Genomic DNA, 27,532 nt, shown 5'->3' on the forward strand with positions numbered 1-27,532 from the left:
TGCATATGTTAAGATATAGCTTGTGAATTAGTGTACAAGAATTCGAGATATTAAACGATTTATTTTCAGTTAATATTGTCTAATTAGTGTATAAGAATTCGTGAAAGAGCCGTCAAATTTGTTGTCATATGTATACTTGTCTAAACTCTGTAAGGAAGTGAAAAAATTGATCATGTGCGGCAAAAATCTGTTAAAATGGCACAATCAGCACTTATACCCAATCTACAGTACTATAGGGTCATTTAGGTCATTTCAACATATTCCAGCTGCAGCTGCAGGCGCACTAGCCACCGAAACAAAGAGACATCTAACAACTCCAACCTTCCAGCCGCAGCTGACGGCCACAGCTGATTCTGGGAGCTGCAGCTATAGAATCTGCAGCTACGAAGTTTCAGCCCAAACAAACGCAACCTTAGCCAGCTTCTCTAGTCCTTGCACGGCTGCACAGTTCACACTGGCTATAACTAGGAGCCACTTGCATTGCAAGCTAGATCCCAAACAGGTGAACAGCTATTTTTTAGCTGCAATCTTTTTGAGCTAAAGTTGGGGCAAGGGAGTGAAAGATGACTTGCCCAGTGATGATGAGTAGAGATAGGGACAGAAGGCAGAACCTAGGGCCAGGATGCATTATTGGCTAGGGTATGATATGATGGCATGCGTGCATGCATGGTAGTTTTCCCCATCTTGGATTCCCTGCTTGGGGAAAACATAGGACTCATGCAAAAAAGGGCAAAAGGGGGCCAGGATGGAAGTGATGAGGTAACAAAAACAAAAGGTTGCTTAATAAACCATATTAACCAAAAGAGATCTTTAATTTTTGAATGGTTTGTGGGTATGTGTTTGTGATTAAAAAAAAGAAACAACCATGCATGCGTAGCTTCCATCAGAGGTGACTCGATCGTCAATATAGGTTAGTATATGTTGCGATGTGATGCGCTAATTATTGGTTGTCTAAAATAACTAAAAATCATGACGGTCTTCTAAAATTGAACAATGCTCACTCCATTTCAAATCATAAGATGCTCTAGCTTTATCATAAATCAACATTTTAAAATTTGACCAATGTTACAGGAAAAAAATACTATATAGAAAATAAGTATACTTGAAGAATTAATTTGGAGTTATAGATGTTGATAAAATTTGACCAATGTTACAGGAAAAAAAATACTATATAGAAACTTTATATTAGAACAGTGGAGTATGTTGTAAGCTTAAGATTGTATATATTCTTAAAAGTTACGTGTGAATCTTCAGTGAAAATTAAGACGATACCCAGCGTGTCATGAATGGGAGGGGGGGAGGGGGGGACTATTAAGTATAAACAAAATAAGTGCCGCCCCTTATCTCCATCCCTCCTAGCTCCTATCCAAAATAAGTGCCGGAACGAGGTTAAATTAGGTTTACTTCAAAACTGAGACACTTGCGAAGATATGACAAAAAAATACATGTTTCTAATCAATACTCCATAGCTGATTTTCACAAAGATTGGTGTATTTGTTTTCATTGAAACAAAGTTTTGACCAAAACTTATTTTATCAATATGTGTTTTTGTAAGACATGTATAAAATTTATATCTATAAGTTTGTCTTCAAAAGTTGTTGCAAATAATTGTGGTTTTTTTCTCATATAAATTCCGTTAATTTATAGCGCACCATGGACCAACAATCATAATTAGTTAGAACTAAAACAAAACAATAAGATTTAAACTAAACAGAAGAGTGAGAAAACCCCCCCAAGAGAGAGTATAAATACCCAAGCACATATATGCGCCATCAGCAAAGCCAATGTTTTTCACACACGGGCGCGCGCATATATAACCACGCACCATCATCATCTCATCATACTTATCTTGCACACATCTCTAAACCCGGCCAGAACCCAAACACAAGACGCGGCCACGCGGGGAGATCGATCGGCATGGAAGAAGAGTACCACGGCGGCGCCGCCCTTCACCACCCTTTGCTCCACGCCGCCGGCCGCCTGCACCCCTCATCTGCCGCGGCGCTAGCTTCTTACCCAACCACACACTCGCAGTGGGACGACGACCCTCCCCAGCAGCTGCTGCCCTTGGACTACGGCGGCCATGACCAGCAGCAGCAGCTCCGGGAGGCGCTCCTCCGCGCGCTGGGCGAGCTGGACGCGTCGCGGGCGGAGCTCCGGCGCGTGGAGTCGGAGCGCGACGAGATCCGCCGCCACTACCACTCCCTCCTCCTCCTCCTCCACCACCACCACTCATCCCAGCCGCCGCCGCCCGGATTCGAGCTGCAGGGAGGATGCGCCGCAGCCATGGACGAATTGCCGCAGGGGATCAGAACAGGAACAGCCGCCTCGATGTCGTCAGAGGAAGGGGATTATTACGCGGCGGAGGCGGAGATGGCGCTGCCGGAGAAGGGGCGGCTGGTGGAGGCCGTGGTGGCGGCGGGCCCGCTGCTGCAGACGCTGCTCCTCGCCGGCCCGCTCCCGCGCTGGCGACACCCGCCGCCGCCCGCGCCCGCCGACATGGTCATCCCGCCCTTCAACCCCGGCGCCGCCAACGCCAACGGCAACTCCTCCTTCTCCTCCGCTTCGTCCTCGTCGCCGGAGAGCGGCAACTGCGGCGGTGGGCCCGCGCTGCCAGTCGTGGTGGCACTGCCACTGGGGCAGCAGCAGGACGCGCTCCCCTGCTTCCGCATCATGACCACCGGCTCCCCCTTCTGCATGTAGCGTCTACATTAACGGACCCGAGATTAGTACTCATGATCAAAATTAAGGCTTGGTTCTGGTAAATTAGTGCTAGTAGAAGCGATTTTACTACTCCGTACTTACTTACGTTGGGTAATTAAGTGGTTGTGCTAGATTAATTAGTGTAAGTGGTTTATTTGTGTGTGTAACTAAATTAAGATGGATGGATATGGAATAACTGGGACTTGCATCATGCATGCATGCCACCTTGTAGTTGTAGGTCTAGCACTCTAGCTAGGTACATATATGGATCGATAGCAAGGTAATATATGTCGTCTCTGCTCTGCATATGAGGATGGATATATGTACTGGAGTACTGTATTACTTGGGTGGTAAAAAACAATCGTTTTGAAATAAGAAGCAATCATCTAAATGCAACTTGGGTCACTAAATTGTTTTTAGTGTGTAATCTAATCTAATTGTTTCAAAACTAGCCTAATTAAGTTTAACTTTCACGTCGATCGCTTGTACTTCCTCCAGTCCATAATAAGTGTCGCTAAGTTCTATTAAAGTTGTACTAAATCAGCGGCACTTATTATGGGTCAGAGGGAGTACATAAAACGACAGGTTTTAGAAAACCAGAGGGATTATATATGAACACGTCTAGTATATTTCTACAACCATCGCATTCGGTGGCAATATATATAACAGGCAAATCGAGTTATCTGAATTATTTCTGGCTTTATGTGTGGCAATGTTTTCGATATCTGAGGATCCTGTTTCTTTTTTATCAAGGAGTCTGAAATTTGTGCTAACCAGCCACCATGGTAACCTGAAGGGATTTTTTTTATCAAATTTGTATTCGAAATATTTTGTGAAAATAATTAGGTATTGAGCCTATATGATTTTGAGAATGCAATGGACATGAGTATCTCTCCTAATCAAAGGTGGTGATCATGCGTTCAAGTTAACACGGTTCGTCCGTTGCTACAATTCAGAATTAAAAGAGCGGTAGTAACCAAAATCCTAATGTGTAGTACCCGTTTGTTATTCTCGATCTTGTTTAATAAAGCGGGATCAAGGCTGCATTTGGCATTACGTGTATTCTCGTAATCTATTTGTTTCGTCCACTTTTGTCTATTTTACTGTTCAGCTAATCAATTATTCTTGTTTTTGTTTGTAATTTTTCACAACAGATAATAAAATAAGTTAAGCATAGCACAGTCAGCAAATGCAAACTTAGGCCAAGACTAATTTGAGTTGGAATATTGCATGGATTCTAGTTTTAGTTCCCAAATGGTGTTTTCCGGTAGTAACTGTGGGATGGGGGCCTTTTTACACGACCAGGTTCTGGATTTTGATGCGAGCCTGGGACCCAACATGGATTCCACGCGAACATCAGTTCAAACTTCAAATAGGCCTTGCTGCTTGCTTTGTCAGACGAATGGTTGATGTGCCATGTCTCTGTGTAGACAGGCCGTGGGCCCTGCACTTCTCTGGCACAAGGGTGGGACCTTCTCCTCTTACACTAACGAAAATATAACTAAATTGCTACATTTCCCTAATAAAAACTCAGGTAGCACAAGAAAGATTTCTTTAGAAAGGTATTGCACCTGCAGTTTGTTCAAATGTGTATAGACAATACTCCTAATTTCTACAAACTTTAAAATTTTAATTAACTTAATTTGGACAAAATTTATACGGCTTAATTATATATTTTTTTGGAACGGAGGATAGCACATAGTGACAAGTATAGATAGGAAAGCTTGTATGGCTGGATTATCTTCAGTAATTCAAAATTACATCCCGAGGCATGTCATCCCCGGTAAGAAAATCAATCTTCTGAAAGGCAAAAAAATGTGAACAATAATACATATGTAAATGGTAGAGTGATATACTTATATGTGAAAGTGTTCGCGCAAACGAAAAAGAGTTTTGCGCCTTGTGTAAAATAATGAAGTGTTGAGATAATTTTTTATTGAAAGAAACATAAACAAACCATTAATTTGATCACTCCACATGGGCTCAACGAGCATGGCGCCAGCATAAGATCATCCATACGTACGTACGTACGTACGTCGGCCAAGACTGTATAGGGAAAACAAAAGAGAGAAGAGAAAAGTATAGACTAGTCTAGACATAGTCTCTAGACTACATCATCCATACACATCTAGAGTATATCCTCTTAACATTTTGGACTTTCGCTAGCGGCTAGATCCAACTCAATGGCCACCCCAATATGTGCAGCACATGGTGCGTGCACGCATGCATGTTGCTCCAAGATATCTTTGAATACCACACACATGATAAACCTCTCGTGTTGTATATGTGCTATTTCAACTCTCCAACATACTTTAGTTTTCCATGCAAAGGAAAAGGAGAACTCATTCAAAGAGAGTATATTTGCATGCATGCATGGTTTGATCTCTCATTAATTAATTCCATGTTCCTATGAATTTGTCTAGCTAGATGTCACTCCTGTGGATATCTAGAAAATGGACCATTTTGAAACTAGTGGCAACAATATTGTTTAAGATTTGCAAGAATATGTACTCCGACAAAGGTTATGGTTATACGATTGCATGACACGTGGATCCTAACGCACACCTATAAAATGATGGTGTGCACTACATAACCCATGGTCCGAAATGTAATTGAAAACTCTAGACGAATATCAAGATATGTACGTAAGATTCTCTCTTGTCATGGAATGCCAATCCTACGCGTATAAGGAGTGATTGATGGGTAGTTAACATTGAACCATCACATAGTTGTTTTCCACAAGCCGCATTAATTTGCCAATGGTGCGTTCAACAATCCACTACTCTTGACACGTATCTCTTAGGCTAGTTGGGGTCATTGTATTTTTATTTATTTTCTATGTCCATGCAATTATAATAACACACTTTTATACTGGCAAAGTGGTTGGATGCACATCCTACAATCCCATATTCCTCAGGACCACAAGGTCCACTATAATTTGTAGTGCTCGGATTAAGCTTACACTCACCTTTGGTTGTAACACCACATGTAAAAAGAAAATTTGGCACTATGCTATCCTCCAAATGGTGTCATATCCTCATAGGTGTCATGTGAGTAGCAACACTCACATGCTTGCTATGGTTTGTCGACCTTGCACACTGCACTTAACCAGCCTCAATGCATTATGCATGCATGCTCCTTAGCCTCTTTTGGACTGCTTCGTAGCAACAAGGGAGGAGAGGATGCATGGTGCTATTGATATTGCTACACTGCCGAACATTTTGCATTTAGAATGAACCACTCTAGATCCTATGCATGGATCCCTAAATTTCTGCTTACAAATTTGCTCATGAATCTATAGTGCCCAATCACATCCAGGCTCCAAAATTGCTCATGGCTCACTGGTACGTGTACCAATCACATCTTGGATATCAAATAAGGGGGGAGCAGCATGGTGAGGAATTGACTAGTGATACTCTAGCTACATAGCTAGCCATGAGAGCTACTCTCTCGCTCTCTCTTTGCTTTCGTAAAAGAAGGACAAGAGATCAAGAGGAGGAGCAAGATATAAATCTTTCAATCATAGGCTACATAATTTTACACACTAGGCACTTGTTTCTGTCTCAAGGCTGCAACCACACTGTCGTCCTTCCTCTGCACTGTCAACTTTATCTTGAAATTTTGTGTACATATATTTATTTTGTGGCATCTGAAGAAAGCAAAGGATCTCGCAATCAAGTGCTGCGAGACTGCACGGTTATGCATGGTACGTGGAGGTTGAATGGGCTGGATATCATATTAATTATATCCACTTTTAATTAAAAAATTGATTTTTTTAATCTGTTTCTAGCACATATTTGTGAAAGAACTTGAGAATACAGAGTTGAGGTGGTTCTCAATATGACTTAGACTCTGAAGTTTGTTCAGAGAGTTTTGTCAGGAAAGACCACTGACATATTGTAAGTTTGTAATAGAATGCATCAGTGTTTTTGGAAGTTAACAAATTAAAACACCTTGTGCAGTAAAGTTTGTTGAGAACATCTATGTGTTCTACCACAAAAAGGTACCACACTTCTAGTGATTCCAGTTGTCAACATGCATGTGGTTACCTATATATCTTTCGTGGCAGCTTACTGGAGTGTAAATACTGTGTATATACGGCGTTTATTTGAATATATAATATGCCAATGTCATTGTAGAATTAAATGATTTGGCCCTTAAAACAAACTAGCTAGTCTTGTACTCTTGTTCACATATCTGAACTCTTCTGCGTAGTGCTAGTACTTTTGTAGAAGAACTATTATTATAATCATGAAAAGAAATATTGGTATAGAATAACAAAAAGAAGAAAATCAAGAGCGGGCACACTACATGGCATGCATATATGGTTGGATGATATGATATACGGTTGGAGGCAGTTGGATGATGCGCGAAGACAGCTGATGCGTGTTTGTGTTTGCTGAAAAAAAAGATGCAGGAGATCGATACGCGTGCAGTGGAGCTGAAAAAAATAAAGGCTTAACTTAGTAAAAGGATGACCAGCTTTTTCAATGATTGTATAAGTATCTCCGGACTACCAGTGCATCAATCCAGCTGCCCATCTTAGTGTTTGATAAATGCCAGTGCATCTAAGTTTACCCTGCCTTAATTTTTTCAAAAGGAAGATTAAAGCTTCGTTCGGGAGCACTCCAGGCTCCAGCTCTCAGCTCCACGGGCGGAGCGTGTTTTCCCCAGATTCTGTCAGCCCCAATATGCTGCTTTTGTTGAGTTGTCCATGTTTTTTGCTTGCAGAAAGAGGTGAGGACTGATAACCATATTAAGATGATCCCTGGTAGCTAACAAAATCAAGAAACCAATTTTACTGATTCATGAGGAAGAAAACAGCAAAGTAACAATAACAATGCAGATAGCAACAGTAGCTGTTCTGGGGTATAGAGGCTCTGAATGCTCTGTATTTTTAGTTGCTCTCCAACACAAAATGTAAGTACAATATACCCGCAAAAAAATAAGTACAATATATTGCAGCAATACTTTCCTTTTTTTATTGTAATCAAATCTGAAGTTAGTAATTGCTACTGTTCTTTTTATTGGGACTGTTACTGTTCTTATTTGTTGAACTGTTTTCAGCCACCTCATACCAATAATTTCAGTTTTGGTAATCCTTTTTGTGAGCTTGGCAAATAGAAAATAGCCTCGGTCACAAAAAAAGAGAAAAAGAAAATAGTCATAGCCGTACCAATTTTTTATCTACAAAGATATACAGTTTCTGATCTGTCCTGTGTGAAAATTATATTGTATATTTTACAAAGTTGCATGCGTACTGCAGCAATAGTCACTGATGTTCTTGATGCTCTAATATAGTTTCATCCTTTCCGTTAAAAAAAATATGGTTCATCTTCCACATATGGTTGTCTTTGTTTTCTTTTCAAATTGATTGAAGCGCATCTCTCGAAAAAAAAACATTGAAGCGTATCATCAGTCGTTGTATTTGAAAAGAACAAGCAAGCTAGGCCCATCAGGTAAATGTGCAACTACAAACCAGGCAGGCCGGCTGGCCTTTAAAAAGAAGAACAATGACCAGGCCGGCCCATGCTAGTACTCAATCGTGGCCCGTCAGCTGCTGCAAGATCGTTCTGCTCGGCTGAATGCCGAACATAATTCAGAATCGGGATTTTCAGTACGACGGAGCGTTTTTGTAAATCTCGCCTTTTTACTTACTCTCTGTTTAACTGGAAACTGATCAAAATAACTATTTGTAGCATGCATGGACGAGTGCAGACTTTTAAATGTTTTGGTGTAGCTTATAAATAAAAATATTTCTTAATGAAGTTGCATGATATAGTACTTTTAAACTAGGCTTGCACAGGAACAGAGCATTTGTAAAGTTTTTCATTTTGTTACTATTGAAAAATCACATTTTTCAAGGGGGGGCACATTTCTGGTATATATTCAACTTTTAGTCGTACCATATTACTAGTTAACTACTCCCCACGTTTCATAATTCTTGTTTCAAATTTGTCTAAAAATGGATGTATCTGTTTCTAAAAAGCGTCTAGATACATGTAATATTTTGACAAGAATTATGGAACGGAGGGAGTAGAAATTAATCTGTGGGGGTGGCGGTCCCTGAAGGTGGTGCCGGCGGTCTGCATTGTAAAACTCTGTAAACTTTTTAGGAAGGACATACCAAGACTCTCAGAGAAATGAAAAGGTCGAAAGACCATTGCTACCACTGTCATAACAGAAACCATGGACTCTAGTAGTACTCCACTGCAGGCACAAATCAGCGAAAGAGATGGAACAGAGATAAACAGCAGAGCAACGAAACATGGTGCACCGACAGCCACGATGGTCACAGCAAGATCCATGCCTGACAGACAGGTTACACTTTCGCTTTCATGGCCACCCCATGCTAGCTGCCTAACCCAGTTTGATTTGATCCTCAACACTTGCACGTGCCATCAATGCCATGTTAGAGAAGAACGAACCACATTTCCATTCCATCTTGTATGGATCCAAGAACTCTGCTCCAAACTCCCTTCACATCAAGCCCCCACATTGTTTGCAATTTTGCTGTTTCTTGTTTGTGTGTGTCAGGTCTGGACATGTTTTGTTGGATCCATTCCGTTTCGTCAGGCCAAATTTGGGACCAGATCGGTGCAGCAAGCTAAGCAGCATTTACTTGCTCAACGTGCAGCATTCATTCAGTCCAGGCATACTATCTCTCAGGATTTAAATTCTTCCCATACAGGATCATTCCATATCCTCCGTACCAACCAGGATTCATGAAGAACGGCAGGCAGCAACAAATATTCAGTGAATTCAGATGATCCACACTTCATCCGTTCCAAATTCACTTTGAAAACAATGTGCCGAAAATGCAGTTAAGTACTACGAACAGCAAAGATGGCAGCAGACTGAATGTCGCGGTCACAGACGGTTAGAACGAAGAACATATAACAGGAGGTAACAATGTCAAGCCTGGTTTCAGTTTCCATCTCAAGGAAAGTTAAGATAAAATCCATTCAGGAGGTAGTATTTTTACAGTACCATTTAACTGCCGGTTCATTCCAGGCACAAACTTGTGGTAACAATCCTAGCGGGTTTTTTCAGTTGACAACAACAACAAAAATCATCTGGCACAAAAGCACAGCACACACTCAGGGGACTAATAGGACACCGAGCGATCGAATCAATCAGCAACGCTTCTCGCCTGCTGCTCCGGGGTTTTGACAGCGGGTGGCAGGGGGAGGTTGAGGAATGGTGAACTTTGGAGTGGGATCCATATCATATATAGCCGTTGTCAAAAGTAGGAAAAAAAGGAAGAAAAAAAAATGTAACCGTGGTCGGTTTTCAGGTAGCTTTAGGTTCTGTATCTTGGGTGTTTCTTTTCTGTTGTCGGAGAGGTGGTGGGTGAGTCTGTCCCGGCCATGTGCTAGCAGGAGGAGCCCTTACGGCACGACAGGACGCCCGCACCGGAGGTGATGGTTCCGACCATGGATGAGGACTTGGCACCGAGGCTGGACGCCCGCGAGTAGCTTGCTGAAGCGCCTGCTCCCGACGGAGTGAAGAAGGCACCGTTCAGCAGGAGATCGCCCTCCGATCTCCAGTTCCAACCCTTCCAGGTGGTCTGGGCAGTTTCAACTCTCTTTGTCACCTGCAGTTTGTCCACACCGAACGTTAGTTAGCGAGCGAATGATGAATACAAAATGTAGCTGCAGGTGATGATGAGGATATGTACCTCCTTAGCAAAGGGGTTGGTTGGCGCGAGGTAGCGGTTCCCCTGGCTGTTGATCGTTGGCTCGGCGCTCCCTCCAATGGCGTACATCTCCCAGTGGGTGTAGTCATTGTTCACCACATGGAAGTAACCATGTCTGCACCTGAAAAGAGAGCAGTTTAGACGGTGACAAAGAGTTAGCAAACCACCATTTTAATGTGAAGCAAGAAATAAACTAGTTCATCTATGCAATGCTGGACAGACACAAACATATACTACTCAGTGTCTGATGCTTGCTTATGAAACAGAAGAGCAGTTTAATTACTTAATTTACCTTGGCATTCTCTGAATGAGTCCTTCCCCAAAATGGTTGAAAGCTATTGTGACCTGCATTGCCTTGTCCTTCAGATAAGAATCACTGTGACCCAGGAGCATCACCTGCATATGTTGTTCATTTATATCATCAGTGAAAAATTTCATGCTTTGCCCTTTGCAGACAACGCCAAAAAGAATCTCATTTGCACGTGCGATGATATTCACAGTATAGCGCACCGACGATTCCTGGTCAGGAACTTTAGTAGCTAAACTACACTTGTGCTGGTAGAAAACAAACAAGGCCTTTCACATACACCAAACCCTGTAGTTTCTAATGGCTTTGATTGACAGGGCATTAACATGGAGAAGCAATTTCTACAGCACAACATACGCCGAATAGCAATTAGTACAGCACACCGACAATTCCTGGTCAGAAACTTTGCTAGCTAAACTACATTTGTGCTGGTAGAAAACAAACAAGTCGACCATTTCGGACACGGGGAACCCTGTGGATTCGAATGGCTTTGATTGACAGAGCATTATTGCACGAGGAGAAAGAAATGAAAGGCCAAGGATGCAGTAGCTAGGTAGGAGTACCTCATTGTGGTGGGTGAAGTAGTTGTTGGACACAGTAATAGCAGTGGATCCCATGATGGCATCGACAAGGCCGTCGGCGCAGTTGGAGAGGGAGCAGTGGTCGACCCAGACGTGGCTGGAACCGAAGATGGAGACGGCGTCGCCGTCGGCCATGGTCCGCCAGCCGTAGTGGCTGGGCGAGCTCCTCACCATGGCGTTCCCCGTGGGCCTGCAGTCGTGGATGTGGAGGCCGTGGATGATGACGTTGGTGACGTACTGGATGGTGATGCAGGCGCCGTTTGCGATGTGCACGTTGGCGCCACGCCCGTCGATGGTCTTGAAGCTGTTCATGATGAGCTCCTGCTTGAGCGTGATCACCATGTCCCGCTTGAAGATGATCCACAGCGGCTCGTCCTGGATGACGGCGTAGCGGAGCGTGCCTTCCTTGGGGTTCACGGGGTCGTCGTCGCCGGCGTCGGTGACGACGTAGAGCTTGCCGTCGCGGCCGCCGATGGCGTTGCGGCCGAAGCCGATGCCGCAGTCGGCGAGCCGCTGCCGGTTGTTGTGCCAGTCGGAGTCGCAGCGCCAGCAGTCGTCGATGGGGTTCCCCGTCCCGCATGACAGGTAACCCAGGTTCCTTCGGGCGGTGCTGTTCTTGATCGACCTGATCATGAGCATCCAAACACAATCAGACTTAATTTACTCACAAGTGTACCAGGTAGGTAAAACGGTTGCCAATTACTACTCGCTCATGATCAACCATTCGTTACAAATTTACAGTTTCACATTGTCGTCAAGGTGTAACTTTCAGGAACATGAACAATACAGAGTGTTTGATGATCAATGCACAGAAATCGATTCCTTTTTTCGTTTGCACAAAAATTAACTAATTGGTGATATTATTACACATGTCAGAACCAAGTCCATGCCCATTAATTTCCTATCATCACTTGTGTGGGTGGATCTGTCACCAAACCGGAACAAACAACAGTTGTTCTTCCTGTCATGTCATTCCTCCAGATTCTTCACCAGTTTACCACAACAACATCCCAAGAGAAGAGAGTGCCAGAAATGTCAATCACCTGCCGTTACCAGCTCTACCAGCAGATCGTGGCTGCTAAAGGCGCCGAGCGGAGGGATGGGGAGAAAAAAGATCGATTAGGTAGGTGGGACTGTGGGAGGTAGGGGAGTAGGGCGGGCAAGAGAAGGTTTCTGGTGAAGCGCCATCAATGCGTCCATGGTGGCAAGCAAGCCCACGGAGCCCGAGCAGAGACGAGACAGACGAGCAGCCCCACATGAGTGGAGTGGGCAACCAAGGAAGGAGGAGAACGTGGTGTGTCACTCTACTCCTCCACTGGATCACTGTTGAGGCCAGCGAGAGTGAGAGAGCTACAGAGCACCAAAAGAAGAATGAAAACTGAACCGAGTTTATTATCATCGCCTCTCCCCTCGGGAGCAGCAGGTCACGTCGCAATAAAAGAGCACGGCACGGAGCAGGGTTGCACGACGTGGGTGCATGGCAGGTGGGCCCCCACGTACAGCCCTTTGCTTGCTCCTCTCGGTCGGTCAGGGCCCCACGTGACAGGGTTAAAGTACACCGCTGCGATCTTTCTCGCTTTGTGAGGCTCCTGGGTGGGACCGGGGTGTCAGATGGTCGCGCCGGGTGATAAAAGAGCGGTCCAGACGAAAAAAGCCTACCGCTGTCCACTGCTGCCAACACTCGAAAGAAGAAAAGAACACTCTACTGACCCTAAAACAAGAGGAGAGAGCGAGTGACAGTGTCCTAGCGAGCAGCAGATCTGGTAGCACTACGACCAGTGTGGTTTATTTTCCACCTTTTCCCCCCTTTCTTTTTCCGGTCCGTCTAGATAGGGGTACGGTTAGTACAAATAATACGTAAATTCAGTTCAGTTTAGCTTGGGTGAGGTCTTAGGGTGCAGAATTAAATAGGAAAATGACTTACATGTGCACCTGTGAGGCCACCGTCTCCGGGTCATCAACCGACGCGTCGTCCTCGCCACCGCTCCTCCTGCTGCAGCAGCAGCATGATTCCACGGTGAGACAAAACATAACACATGCGGCTGACAGCAACAGCTAATTAAAGACCTGTAGTGCTCCGATAAAAAAAAAAAGACCTGTTCTGCGACTCCAAGAAGGAATTTTTGTTTTGTACAAACGAAATTAGCGCACACGCACGCATTCATTCATTCATGGGAGCACGCACGCAAGCAGCAGCAGCAGCAGCTAGAAAGGTTGCCAATTCCTCGTGCGTACCACGTACGCCTTAATCCGGAGAGAGATTTTGTAAACGCAAGAAGAAAACGAAATTATTAGCGGGTAAACTGAAAAGGAAAAGCGCAGGGGTGGATGAATCCGTGCGCCGTTCATGATTCGTGCTTGCATGTTTGGTCGGTCGAGAAGCCAAAAGAAAACATTAGAAGAAGAAGAGAAAAATTGTACTGTACTGCTGAGCAGCTTGGCTTTGCGCACGCCGGGAGTGTACCCAAAAGCACAACTGCTAAAGTGGACAGGGCGCACAGTGAGTGAGGAAGGAGTGCTTTGGTGTGTGTGTGCGTTTGCTGGGGACGCGAAGCGAGCGAGGAACCCCCGAACCCAATTCCTGCGGTTTCTTCTTTGGCCAGCTTTCGTGGGTTCCCAAAAGTCCTTTCACGGCTTGACCTTGGCCGGTGCAAGGGCAGGACGGCCTAATGACCAAACTGCCCCTCCTGCCACCGTAACGAACCAACTCCCTCGTTCCAATGCTCGCAATTGGGATTACTACTGGTTTGGGGAGAAAAAGGAATATCTCCTCTCTGCTGCGCTCCGGGATTTCAAAATTCCCGCAGAACCCGGCCGGGACAGGAATTAGTTTTTGAAATCCAATTCTCTAACAGAAAAAAGGGTTTTGGATTGAAAACAACTTTGATTCCGTTGAGAAGGACGGACGGAGACCCCTGATCCCGGATCTGATTTGCGGGTGGGGGGAGAAAAGGCGAGCCCGGATCACAACAACCGACGGCCCAGATGCGTCGGCACGAACGGCTGAGATAGAAAAGGGAGGCGATTTCGGAAGGGGACGCGAAGCGCTCACCTCGCCGCCGGCAGCAGTGACGTCGAGTCCCGGAGCCACCGCCTCGCGCCGCTCGCCGCGGCCGTGCTCCCGGCCCTGGAACAAGAGGAGCACCAGGAATTAGACACCATGGCAAACGACGGCCTCGCAACGGGTCGAGAAAAATGGCGCAAAACGAAAACAAAAAGAAAAGGCAGATTGAACTGCTCGAGGTCGGACCTCCTCCTCGGAACCCAAGCGCTCAACAGAAATTTCAAACACAGAGTTGCGCCGGGAGAAAAAAAATAGGAACAGAAATTTGACTGCTCGGTTGGGCTGGATTGTAAGCAGCAGAGGCCAGCGGAGCTCAGGAACGCGAGCGACGGCGAGGAAGAAGAAGAGGGGTACGTGGCGTATAGGAGGGTTAATTTTACCGGAGGCGCCCGCCGGAGACCGCGAAGACGAGGAGCGTGAGCACGAGCACAGCCCCGACCGCCGCCGCCCACCTCCTCGTCGAAGCAGCCCCTTCCGCCATTGCCTCCGCCACCAGCGCGCGCGCTCGCTCGCTCGAATCTTGCGTCGGGCGCGAAGCAGGGAGGGAGTGGAGAGCGGAAAGGGAAATTTGGGGCGGAGCGGACCGAGGAGCTTCGAGCGCCGCGCCGATTTATACCCCCTCCTCCCTCTCTGTCTCTCTGCTCTGCCTCCGACCGCTCCTCACCGCATTGCCCCTGGAGATTAGTCTATTCGCAAATCGGTCCTTGATGTTTGGCCACTCAACTGTCCGAGTGTAAATATTTGGAACGGGAGGGTGCTTCGCTTTTTGTGGTGGTTATGTCTCAGCAGCGTGCGTATCAGGCTTAAAATGAACCTAACGGGCCGATTAGTTGCAACCGTCACTAGGATTTAAGCTGGCTAAACTGTCAGTAGATGGATTTTGCGTCGCTAATGAACCCAGTGTGCAGTGATCAGGAAAAGTCAGAGCCTGTAGTATGGCCATTTGTAAATGGAACGGCGGGCATCACAAGGCCTGACCGCCTATAAATGCATGCACACCAGATTCTAAATTCTAACTGCAGATGAACAAATTAACCATGTGTCAGAAGAATCCTGAAGATTAATTACAGCATGCGGCCGTACGTGGCAACAAATCCTGATGATTAATTGTACTTTTTGGAATCTCCAGGGGCCGGCGCTTGGGTCCATTATCCAGGCCGTGAAAGCAAAAACACTTGAACCAATCAAACAAAAAAATAAGGCTAGTACTGTACAAATTAAAGCCCAAGACAAGAGAAGCCCACCCGTGCGAACGCCAGGCAGGAGGAACACGGCGAGCCGGCGACGAGAACGCCGCCGTCGCACGTGCCAGGCCGGCGACGGTCGGTCCTCACGTGCCGCTCCGTGTATGCACGCTGGTGCGGCGCACCCTTGCATAGTTGCACGTACAGGAGGCGGACACTGGATCGATGGCCCACCTGTCAGGGAAGGAACACGCTGCTGGACGGCGCTGTCGGGCCCTACTGGCGTGAAGGGGATTGGGTGGGGCCCCGCGCGAAGCATCCAATTTTTACACCCATCTGTATGGCTCCTGCTACTACTAGTTCAGTTCACGGCCCGCGTTCTGACAGGTGGGTCCAGGGAAGCAGGGGACCGCACGTCGGTGGTGCTGGTGATCCTTCCGCCGTGGGGCCGTGGTAGATCGTGGGCCTGTCTTTTCTTCTCATTCTTTCTCTTTCAACTTTTGTCCACGGATCATCTCATGGAAATTTGGAATGTATGTTCCAAAAAAATCTGCATCAGAATTTTGGCATGGAGGTTTGTAATGGGATGATTTGCAGAGACTGATTTTAAGCCTGTGTCAATTCCGACTAGCAAACAAATATGGCTCCGAAACGGGGTTAGACCTAACCGGCGGTCTGTCTACCGTGTTCTGATTTCTGCCGGCATGCCGTGCTTTGGCCACGGACTATCTATACTCCTTCCGATTTTAAATTGTTGTTTGACTAGAACCTAAATTGTTGTTTGACTAGAACAACGACAACAAATTAGTATCGGAGTGAATATTTCGTTTTCTTTTTTGCTTTCATAACCATTGTACTATGTGTGCTTAGACCTCACCTGAACCGAATCATTTGGTTTCGGTCAGTTTTCGTGTTTGTTCTTTGGTTTTAAGTCAGGTTCTTTCAATCTATGGTTCTCATCTTTAATGATGGTTGCTACTCTAGTGCATCGGCTTTTTTAGAGCCTTAGCAACACGACTACCCCACTGTCTACAACCACAAGCTCTTGTTGCCTCTTGTTCTTCCATGACCTTTTTTATGAACTCTTCTTCCTAATTGAATGGCAATCGGCCGCCTTTTCTTCAAAAAAAAACTACTCACTCCGATCCATATTACTTGTCGAAATATTACATGTATCTAGACGCTTTTAAACATAGATACATCAATACTTTGGCAAATTGGAGACGAGTAATATGGATTAGAGGGAGTACCGCAAGCTCTCTTTTGGAAAGTTTTGTTCAGTTTGGATGATGGAGGGGCAGCATGAGCGGTGGCCCTGCCGTTGGCTCATTCTAGTGCTTGTTGTCGTCGCTAAGTGGTCCAAGAAGTTATCTGTAACTTATATTACATTTATTGCTCTTTGTACTGTTGTTGATTTTTAATAAATCAATGGTCTCCATCGGGGGGGAAAAGAAAACAAATATGGCTCCAAAAATGTTGCTAGCTACGATGGATTTATCATTTACGCATCTTGTATATTCTTGTGTGTCGCATTAGACGGATCGAGCCCGCGATGCACGCACGTAGGTATAGTACATCTGTTGCTAGGGACAGATCGGGTGCGGGTAATCCTCCGTGCGGCACATGCATTCGGCTTCTTCACTCAACTTCAACCGCAAGTCACGCCTGGCTAGCTGCCACGAGAGAGGCTGAATTTAGCTAGACAAGCATGGTTTAACCCAGTCCTAGTATAGTAATCGCAATCAATCATCCGGCCAGGCCCGTACGTACGTCCATCTGCAATTTGCAATACAACCGGGTTGGGGTCTGCAGTACCCTTCCGTTTCATAATTCTTATTTTAAATTTGTTTAAAAATGAATGTATCTATTTTTTAAATACGTTTATATACATGTAATATTTGACACGGAGCACTCTGCTGTACTATCCACGGCGGGGGACAGGAGCATGAAGGCAGATCGAGTGGCTAAGCTAAGCTGGAGAGTGAGAGACCAGACAGAGCGACCTCATGATGCGTTATCCCCCACTGCACAAGAGCAGAGACTCACTCAATGATGCATGTTTCCATGGCTAGCTGTTGTCTCCAGCTCTCCTTCAATCCCAGCCCAGACCCAGCCGACCGACCGGCGCTCGTGCCTGCTGTAAAAGTAAATATAGTAATGTTGCTAGCAACGAATCCTTTGAGGCTTTGTACTGCTTTGTCAAAACGGTTTGGACATGTTTAGTGTATGATGTGTGGATAAGTCAAATGAAAAAAAGAAAGAAAAAGGCGTTCAATCTGATTCTCTAAAATAACATTGGACGGGAAGAACTACTGGCACTTGAAAAGAAAAATAACAAACATTGGAGTATGTAGGGTTTCTTTTTTTGTGTAAAAGAGGAGTATCCGAGTATGTAGGTGAAGTCTTTAAATGACACGGGAAGCGTACAGCTTACTCACTAGCAGCACAAACAACGTACGCATATAATGACTTTGGATCGTTATGCACGGGGCGCTACTGTGTATACCGACGGTATCTATGGGTGCGTAGGAATTAAGGCACTCCTTTGAAAGTTTGGGCGCAATGCACGCAGGCCGGCCAGAATTAACGCCGAAGCCGACGCATACGCATGCCTTGGATTGATGGATGGATCATGCACCCTGACTTGTCCTCACCGATCACTCCATGCAAGCACGCCTTGCTTAATTATACTACTACCGAGTACTAAACGATGTCTCCTGATAAATTCCGTCTTGTTCTTCCCAAGAAAAATGGGATAAATTCTGTCTTTTTTTTGGGGTACCTGATAAACTCTGTCTGAAAAGACAGTTCCGCCGCTGACAATACCGGTCGAGACAATAGAAAAGGAAAAGGCGCCCTGACAAGGCAGGGTTGCTCATGGATGCAGCCAGAGAAACTGTCACGCACGCTGTCTAGCGCGAGCGTAACTAACCAACCAACTTAATTAACTAACTAATGATGATAAAGGCGTAGGTACTTGATCCCCTGAGGCACTGTGGGCGTTAATTGTCGTGCAGATTCCTTCCTATGTTTATCCATGACAGGAGTGGTGAGTTCACTAACAAACTCAGTTGCGCTGTCATGCATAAACGATGTAACATTCGTCTCAGAGTTAATAAAGAAATACGGAGTACTACTTTACTGTAAAAAAAAGGGTAGAACTTTGAACAACAACATGCTACGTATATGGCTTGTTAAGTTTGCTGGCCCGTTTAATTACGTCCGTTAGTGAGTGAAGCTACATTCCGTTATGTATAGAACTTTGAACAACAACGTTCCGTTGCGTACAGAACCTTGAACAACACTGCTACTACTATATCTCCCTCTCTTACCATGAGTTCAATTCCTTGATAATTTTTCAGGTCATTTAGGCGTGCAGTACTTAATTTCTCTGGGGTTAACGTGCCTCGAACGCGTGGAGTGCCTAGCCTACCACGGTCAACTTAACGATTGTGAGACGTCAGGTGTCGATTTCCCTTGGGATATGATTGCGTGCCAAATCTGCATGGCTATGCAGCCCGCCTTGAATCTCGTACGTAAGCTCCATCCTCTTTTTTCCGTGCACTACTGGAAAAACAGATTTTGCCGGCGGCCTGGGCCTTTGCCGAAGGCTTTTCCTCTGGATTCCGGCAAAAAAGGCTTTGCCGACGGCAAAAAAAGAAGCCTCCGGCAAAGAAAAATAGCCTAGGCAAAGAATAAAAAAGACCTCCGGCAAAGAACAAAAAGGCCGTCGGCAAAGAAGGCGTCCCACGTGGACTTGACTGGCGCCTAACGGGGAGAAAAGGACGGGATTCTTTGTCAGAGGCCAGCCGCCGCCAAAGAGTTTTCAATATTTTTTTTTGTACCCCTTTCCTCTCTTGTTTCAAATTATGATGTAAACCACCACTTTTTGAGTTGAAACTTTTACTGTACTTTTATTTGACACTAATGATCACTAATATGAATTAAAATCACCATATTTTGTGTAAAAATAATTAGTTATCATTTTCTAGAGTTGTTTAATAGCAAAAATGAAATAATACTGAAACTTTGTCAAAAAAGAACAAATTTTGGTATGGTGTCGTTTTATGGGTATATAAACTTGGGATACAAATTATGGATCCATACACAAAATTAAAATGGTACATGCTTCACAAATTGCAACATCTTCGTATAAGTTCTCGAACATAGCACTCAAACGTCCAATTTGACTCCCGAACCAAGTTTTGCAATAAGGTTTTCACTTTCTGAGTTGATTTTTTTACTATGGTTTCATTTAGTGTTAATGATGAGTAATGTTAATTAAAACCACCAACGTTTATGTAAAAATAATTATTTATCATTTTCTAGAGTCGTTTCATAGAAAAAGATTAATAATACTAAAATTTTGTAAAAAATTAGCCATTTTTGTCATGGAGTCATATTATGAGTACATAAGGTTGGGATAAAAATTTCAAAGCAATAAACAAAATTAAAATGGGTCAAAACTTATCAAACATGTGCACACACACAAAAAAAAAATTGTCGTAGGCCTGGCCGTCAGCAAAAGAAGTTGCCACGTCAGGGATCCGGGTGAACACCCCACGGATCGGTGACTTGGCCTAATCTGGTCCGCACATCTTACTTTTTTTCCCTCTCCCTTATCCCTTCCTCTCTCTGCCTTATCCCTCCGTATCTCTCTCTTCTTCGGACCACACGGCAGCTCCTCCTCCTTTCCTTCCTTGAAGCTCTCTTTGCGTGCTCCCCGGCAGATCCTCCCACGGCGGTGCTTGGCGGGAGCCGGGCCAGCGGCAGCACTGCGAGGCAGCGGCGCGGGGGAGCGGCGAGGCCAGGCTGCAGCAACGAGTGGTGGGAAAAGCGGCGGCAGGCTGCAGCTGCGACGAGCGGGGCAGGCCGCGCGCGGCGGCAGGTGGCGCATGGGGCAGCAGCGGCGAGCGGTGGGGCGAGCTTCTCTCTTTCTATCTCTCTCTCTCTCTCTCTCTCTCTCTCTCTCCTCCGTGCTTTGGGCTACTGGTGGCGTGCGCGGTGGGCAGCGGCGAGCAGCACAACGACGAACAAGGCCGCGCGCAAGGCAAGCAGCTGCAGCCGCGCGCAGCGCGAGCAGAAACGGCGGCTTCGACCGGATGTATCGGTGGCGTGGCAAGGGCCGGCAGGGACGTGTGAGCGGCGGCGAGCGACGGGCGAGCAGCGGGGAATTTGGGACCCTGGTGATGTTTTATTATTATTATTTTCGATTTTCTTTGCTGGAGGCTGGCCTTCGGCAAAACCCTCTGCCACGTGGCCTTCCGTCTACCTTCGTGCGGACTGTTTGTTAGTTTTCTTTGCCGGAGGCTCTTTGTTTTGCCTTCGGCAAAGCCTTTGCCGAAGGTGACGAGAAAAATCCTCCGGCAAAGAGGCCTTTGCCGGCTAGACTCCATACCGACGCCCTTTGCCGGCGGCCCCGAGGAAAAACCGCCGGCAAAATCTGTTTTTCCCGTAGTGGTAGCTGCGCGTGAGTCGTGACGTCCAAGGATAAGAACCAAGATTTAGGTAAAGGGTGGCAAACAAGACAAGAGTATATGAGACTAAAAGTGAACATAAATAATTTCGTCATTTTTACTGGATCTTGAGCACAACTGTCAGTCTGCTACCAACTCTTTGAATAGTAGAATATATTGTTAGACCATCTCCAATCACATCCCCAAAGCTATCTCAAATGTCCGTTCGTGGGATCGGGACCTTTTGTCTTACAAAATCAGCCCCCAACCACATTTCCCAAACGGACATTTTCTCTGGCTAGCTTTCCCAAATTGGCTCCAAATTTGGGAGAGGTTTGGGGTGTCCGGACATTGCCCGACGCTCTTTTTTTTCTGCCCCAGGAGGAGAAGAAAAAATAAAAAAGAGAGGACGCAGAATAAAGGAAAGAAAAATCAAATTTGGTAGAAAAATTTGAGAGGTGTTATTGGGTGATGAAAACAGGGACGGCCAAATGTGCACATGCTCCCCCAAATGATAAAAAATAACACATTTGGGGGCAACATTTGGCGATCCCATTCGAGGGCCAAGACGTCGAGCACCCTGTACCCCAAATCCTTGGAGGTAATAACAGATCAATACTTGGTCATTTGTTAGTTCCTCTGGAAAAAGACAACTGGAAGTTACTACTTAAGTATCCCCGATTAGTGAATGTGGCTATGTTGTCTCTCATTTGCTTACTTGAACGATCAGCAGCGAAACCGTACCGTGCTGCATATACTCATTCCATTTCACAAAGAATGGCGCCCACATTCTTCGAAGTCGAACTTTGACCAACGATTAGACCAATTGTATGTAGATTATATGTTACAAATTTTATATCGTTGGAAAGGTTTTTAAAATGCGAATCTAATGATATAATTTTTGTAACACATAAGCTTCAAATCATTAGTCTAATTGTTGGTCAAAGCAAAATTTTAAAATGCGTGCGTACTATTCTTTGTGAAATGGAAGGAGTATATGTCAACTTCATGCATGTCTGTTTTTATTTTCATTTACTGCCTGCTGTGTGGTGGCATGTTTTCTTCCACGAGATACTATCGATCGGCAAGACCAGATTCACGAGAAATCAAACGAAGCTGATCGATCGATCGAGCCAGAACAGCATGCCTACGTACCGACCAGCAGTGAATGACGCGCGCGGCTATCGAGAAAACGGTCATGGCAGTGAGCCTCTGCATCTCCCATATGCCTCCTACAGTCCTAGAGGCGATGGCAGGTAATTTGACTTATGCCTCCTACAGTCCTAAAGTCAGCATCTCACGTCAGCAGGAGTGTTCTCTCCCCTTTTCGAAAAAATAAAAAACGTCACGTGTAAGGCTCAGATCTCTGCAGGGTGAACGATCGAGGAGAGGATTCCAGGGCCAGGTGGAGTAATTATCTCCATCTCATTAAACTAGCTCGCTTTTCTTTTTTTGTTGATACAGAGCAGGGCACCCCTGTTTGGCAATCTTGTACGGGTCTGTCCGGCCCACCAGGCAGCATGACACATCACAATTACACCAAGCACTTGATCAAAAGGACAGTAAAACTGGCCGGCCGGTGCTTGCCTTCTTTTGCGCGCGCAGTAACTTGATTGGAAAGTCAACATCGTCCCTGTCTTCCCCTCCTCTAGCTTTGACACGTACGTCCTACTATCTGTCACTGCAGCTAGCCGCTACATGCATGCCTAACGAAAATACGTAATGCATCATGCATGTGCCCTGTTCTGCATGCAGGCAGGCGAAATTGGCGACCGCCCGAATCGGTCAACGGCCGGTTGCAACTAACGTTAGCTCGGATGATGCATGACGTCATCGATCGATCCTCCGGTCGGTCACTGCTCGGGCCAGACGTACCCTTGCATCGTGTATCTTATCCGTTAGGTTGACTGTACTATAATACTCCCTCGTGCAATGTGCATGACATGCAATTTTGAGTACCAGTTATATAGGGCAATGATTGCATGCATGGTGGCTGATCAAGTGTTACAAAAATTACACTATTAGGTTTGTGTTGCGATTTTGTTTTCAATCTAGTTTCTTCTATAACACGCAATTCTGTTAGTTGGTCTAATTGACGGTCAATGCAATAACCATCGATCAAGATGTCAACATCATCGATGGATCATGCATATATTAAAAAGCGTAAGACACCCTAGCTAAAACCAGCTAAAACTGCACTGGCCGAGAATTCGAACGGCAGGCGGCCGGCGGTTAGCTGTTGTTGCATTGCACGGTTGGTGGGGATGAGTTAACGTTGGCCTCCATGCATCGTCCATCGGTCCTTACGGAGTATTAAAACGCAGGACTCATGCATGACCAAGAATTCGCGATAGATCGCGGTTAGCTAGCTGTGTTGCATGGCTTGCTGGGGATTCCAAGAATTAGGCGAGTAGTCACCCTCCATGCATTCATGTATCTCACAATCCAGAAGCTGGCCGACAATACATAATTTGCCTTTTCTCACAACGTACAGTCTCGTATATATGCTTCCAGCAGATATATATCGATCGGCGGTCCTTACTACCACAGTCTCGATCTGTAGCTTTCTGTGCTTCACAAAGTCTAAGCTAGCAACAAAATGCCTCCCTACAAAAAGCTGGGAGACTTGGAGAAGCAGCAAAAGACTAAAAGGGACGTCCCTTGCTTTCAAATAACCATGCATATATTTACATCAGTCTCATGTGTTTGATTTTTTCTTCTTTCACCATCACGCAGTAGATAGCTATACTAGTTAGGCTTTTAACAAACACTAAAGGTGTTTTGCATGTTCGACAAACAAGCTATAGGTACGTAGCCATGTGCAAACCTTTTAAACCCAATAATTCGGACCTGCCGGCAGTTATATACATGCCGATAGTAGGCCAGTAGTCACCCTCTCCGTCCTACCATCCAAATTGGCCAACACGCTTTTTGCCATATTCGTCAATCAATCAACCTTTACTATGTACGTACGATTGATCTCCTAAGATCTACACGTTCACTCTGCGGTTCATATACATCCTGCTCCAAAAATTAAAGTAAATTAAGACCCATTTTCTCCATATTAATTTAATTTGATTGTCAGAAAAGGAAAAGGAAACCATATGCGCGCATATCTGTTCGAATATTTCACATGTGCGCTATACAGTTTAGCTATATCTACGAGCATGCATGCATGGTGAGTAGAGACAAGAAGAAGCTAGCTAGGTAGGTATATATGGGCGTCGACATCCACACGTAACTGATATGGAACTACGTATACCAACCGGCTGTTGTGCAGTACGTACTACTCATCTGCAACAAACAAATAAAGTACGGTCAACTTATTTTCTTTGCAAAAACTAGTAGCTGCACGCGTGCGTGCATGCGATGTCTGCAGAGAGACATGGAAAGGGAGAGGTTACTAACCAATTAATCCATGCATGCATGCATGCAAACCGCCAACCGACGTACGTACGTTACCTCGTTGTTTCGTACGTACTGTTGCTGTTGCATGCATGCCACGACCGTTTGACCTTTTCCCCTCTCGAGTTCTTCTTATTGTACGTGATTATGCATACCTACATATATAGATCATCAGTTGATCTGTCACATATCGTTTGGTGTGCGCCGTTATTGGTTATGTACTTATGCAGTGTGTGTGAATGACTTTTCTGCCCGCCTTCTCGATCCAAATAATTGCATGCAAGTCGATCTTACGTTGATTGTAGCCTTGTCGCCTTTGAACTTTTTCAGTTTTTCAACGGGCTATATAGGTACTCTTTCGGTCTAGAGATCGTTCCGGTCATATTATTTTATGGAGCAGTATACTAGTAATAGCTATGCGATAATGGTAGCTTTATTTTGTTTGGGTCAATTATTAATTTCAGGTCATGGGAAAACCACTTTACGGTACGTGCAAACAATGCAAACTCGATAGGAACCATGTCCAAGAGTTTCACAAACTAAGTTCATACAAAAATAGCATATGAAGAAGTTATGATATTCCACAAACATGTACATTTTCAAGTCAGAACCCAATTACATTTGGAAGCATGTAAATTTTGGGGAGTATTTAATTACTGTATAACATCGTTGCTCCAATTAATTAGCACTTTCTTCCGGATGGCCGGCGGCCGGTTCCATGGTCCAATAGATGTTATGCCCCGGTGGTGGCGAAACTTCAGAGCTTAGCTACTTTAATTATCGCGTCATGAAACAATGGAACGTGACAACAGCATGCATGCATGTAAGGCAATTACGTACGCAACGTACGTGGTCAGATCTGGCGCGCGACAAACTAGTTTTCCCACAAAGTGCTATAGATGCATATACATGGAAATTATATATCAAATGCTCAGCAAAACTTTCCAACATATAACTAGTTTCCTATAATTAATTAAAGAGCTCCCTCATCCTGCATGCGAATCAATTAGATGCAAACGTGCAATATATGGCAATGAGCCAATGACAATCCATGTGCACACAACCGGTGGGTAACATGCAATGTGTTTTTCTTGATGAGACGTCTGTCGCGCAGAAATTGGATTCGTGCAAGTTTGGTCTATCGCATGAGGACATGCATGCATGAATGCATGAGGGATTTATCTGTTTTAAGAATTCAATTAGGAGTGGTTTCTAGCGCTTTATTTTCTTCCTCCCAGCCCCGTGGCATGCTGTGCGCTTTGATGATTTAATTATTCTATGCTTTTCTTGTCTTAATAAAGGCGTATTTTTGTTATTTCTTTTGACCGAGTCTTTAACCAACAATTAGGTATCGACATATTTTTATGAAATAATTGATATTGTTGCATTAGTATTCAAAATTATTTGTTTATGATTATGATTTGTATCACAGAATTCACACGTTGATGGAGTAATACTTGGTCAAAGGCTTGGTCAAAAGAACACAAAATGCACTTTATTTTTAGGAACAAAGGGAACAATTTCTACTGGCATATTCATATATGAAGTAATAGTATAAATTGCATCGTAGACCATGCATGAAAATAGACAAAGGGAAAAAAAGATCGAGCGAGAAAAATATCCTATCCTGACCAGATATATATGACTCCTCTTAGTGGTCACTGTTTCCACAATGTAGAGAGCTAGTATTATCTTCGTGTGCTGATTGGTTGGGGTAGCTATCTCAGCTTTTCTTACACTTGGGAGTACGTAGCTATATATCTTCTGGTGACCACTTGGTATTCGTGACAAGTATGTATATATATCTTGGCACCTTGACATATGGTCATTTTAATTCGTAGAAATACGAAGCGCCATAGACATCTACTTCAAGCCGTAGATACACATAGATATATACCTGCACAGCTTGTCCAAATTTCATGAAAATGATAGAATCATAGAAGCAAAAGCAATCTTAATAATTTCGGCAGCTACCTAGATAGTCAGTTTCATCATAAATTCTCAATCCTTTTTTTACACGCATGTTCTCGACTACTTATCCAACTAGCTATTATACATAGCTGGACCCTATAGCTTGCAAGAAATACTATGACGATGGGCTTTGTCTGGTCCATGGAGTGAAAATGAACACTCAGAACCATACATGCATGCATGCGTGTGTGGCTCACCATCGATCCTTCTGATGCCCATCTGCCCCATGGATGCATGCATGCATGTGGATGGAGATCACAACCTTATCTTATTGCTTGCCTATGTAGGTCAACAATGCAGTTATTTGGGCATATACATCATGTCTCTAGAACATGGAAGCATTTCACTACATGAAGAAGCAAGGGCAGCCATGCATGGATGTTCTTTCCAGCTTGTCGCCAAATCTAATCTAATTGGAGTAGGTTAAATACCTCTAACTAATTAAAGCTGCATATAACATGAAGCGGATGGGCTAGTTGTTTTGATTTTGGAGGTATATATCCTTAACGCAATCTGCCAATCTGGCAACACATATCCGGAGACTTGTAAATAACAATAATACTCCCTCCGACCGCTGTTACTTGTCTCAAATTTGCCCAAATACTGATGTATCAATGTGTAAAAAGCGTCTAGATACATGTAATATTTCGACAAGTAATTCCGGCCGGAGGAAGTAGAAAAATATATTAATTTGGATACAATATTTGGCATCCAAAATTCATTTTCGTGCGTGTAACTGAATTGAATTGTGATGATCCTTAAAACAATGAGCATCCTGAGGAACATGAATGAAATAGAGCTGACCGGCACTTTAGCCCAAATCCGTTCTATAATATTGGGTTCCAAGCCCACGGTTAAGCCCATTAGAACTTACACTTGCAGATTCTTTTTTAAGCGGATTGCTCTTGCAGATGGGCCAAGTTGCCCAATGCTTATTGCTTGCTTTCATTTGGACAGCCCACGCTTATTTTTTCCGAAGATTATTTTTTGAAAATGAGACTGAATTCACGAAAAAATAAGTTGGATAATATATCAAAGGAGTTGAAACACCAAGACATATCTGTTAAAAAAAAAAACACACCAAGACATATTATCTGTACCGCAATTTTGCGTTTTGGTCCCTCCTATTTTTAAGAATCGACGCGCAGTCCAAATCCTATTC

General features: G+C 44.6%; 1 protein-coding gene across 6 annotated transcripts; it reads right to left on the minus strand.

Annotated features, from left to right (window-relative positions):
* Positions 1–9,614: 9,614 nt before the first annotated feature.
* LOC100842200 (probable pectate lyase 15) lies at positions 9,615–14,946 on the minus strand. Of its 6 annotated transcripts, none has more exons than XM_014896208.2 (7): positions 14,735–14,946; positions 14,343–14,417; positions 13,215–13,280; positions 11,273–11,915; positions 10,695–10,798; positions 10,385–10,523; positions 9,615–10,300 (listed from the first exon to the last, which is right to left on the minus strand). In XM_014896208.2, exons 1-7 carry the CDS (start codon positions 14,833–14,835, stop codon positions 10,079–10,081), a joined length of 1,350 nt encoding a protein of 449 aa, XP_014751694.1. In that variant the 5' UTR covers positions 14,836–14,946; the 3' UTR covers positions 9,615–10,078. The 6 variants fall into 6 exon arrangements, with proteins under 6 accessions (XP_014751694.1, XP_010239619.1, XP_024312045.1 ...); XM_010241317.2 differs by having other exon boundaries at positions 13,215–13,283; XM_024456277.1 differs by lacking the exon at positions 14,343–14,417.
* Between the last annotated feature and the right edge of the window lie 12,586 nt (positions 14,947–27,532).

The sequence above is a fragment of the Brachypodium distachyon genome, chromosome 5 (assembly GCF_000005505.3).
Source record: "Brachypodium distachyon strain Bd21 chromosome 5, Brachypodium_distachyon_v3.0, whole genome shotgun sequence".
NCBI classification, from domain to species: domain Eukaryota; kingdom Viridiplantae; phylum Streptophyta; class Magnoliopsida; order Poales; family Poaceae; genus Brachypodium; species Brachypodium distachyon.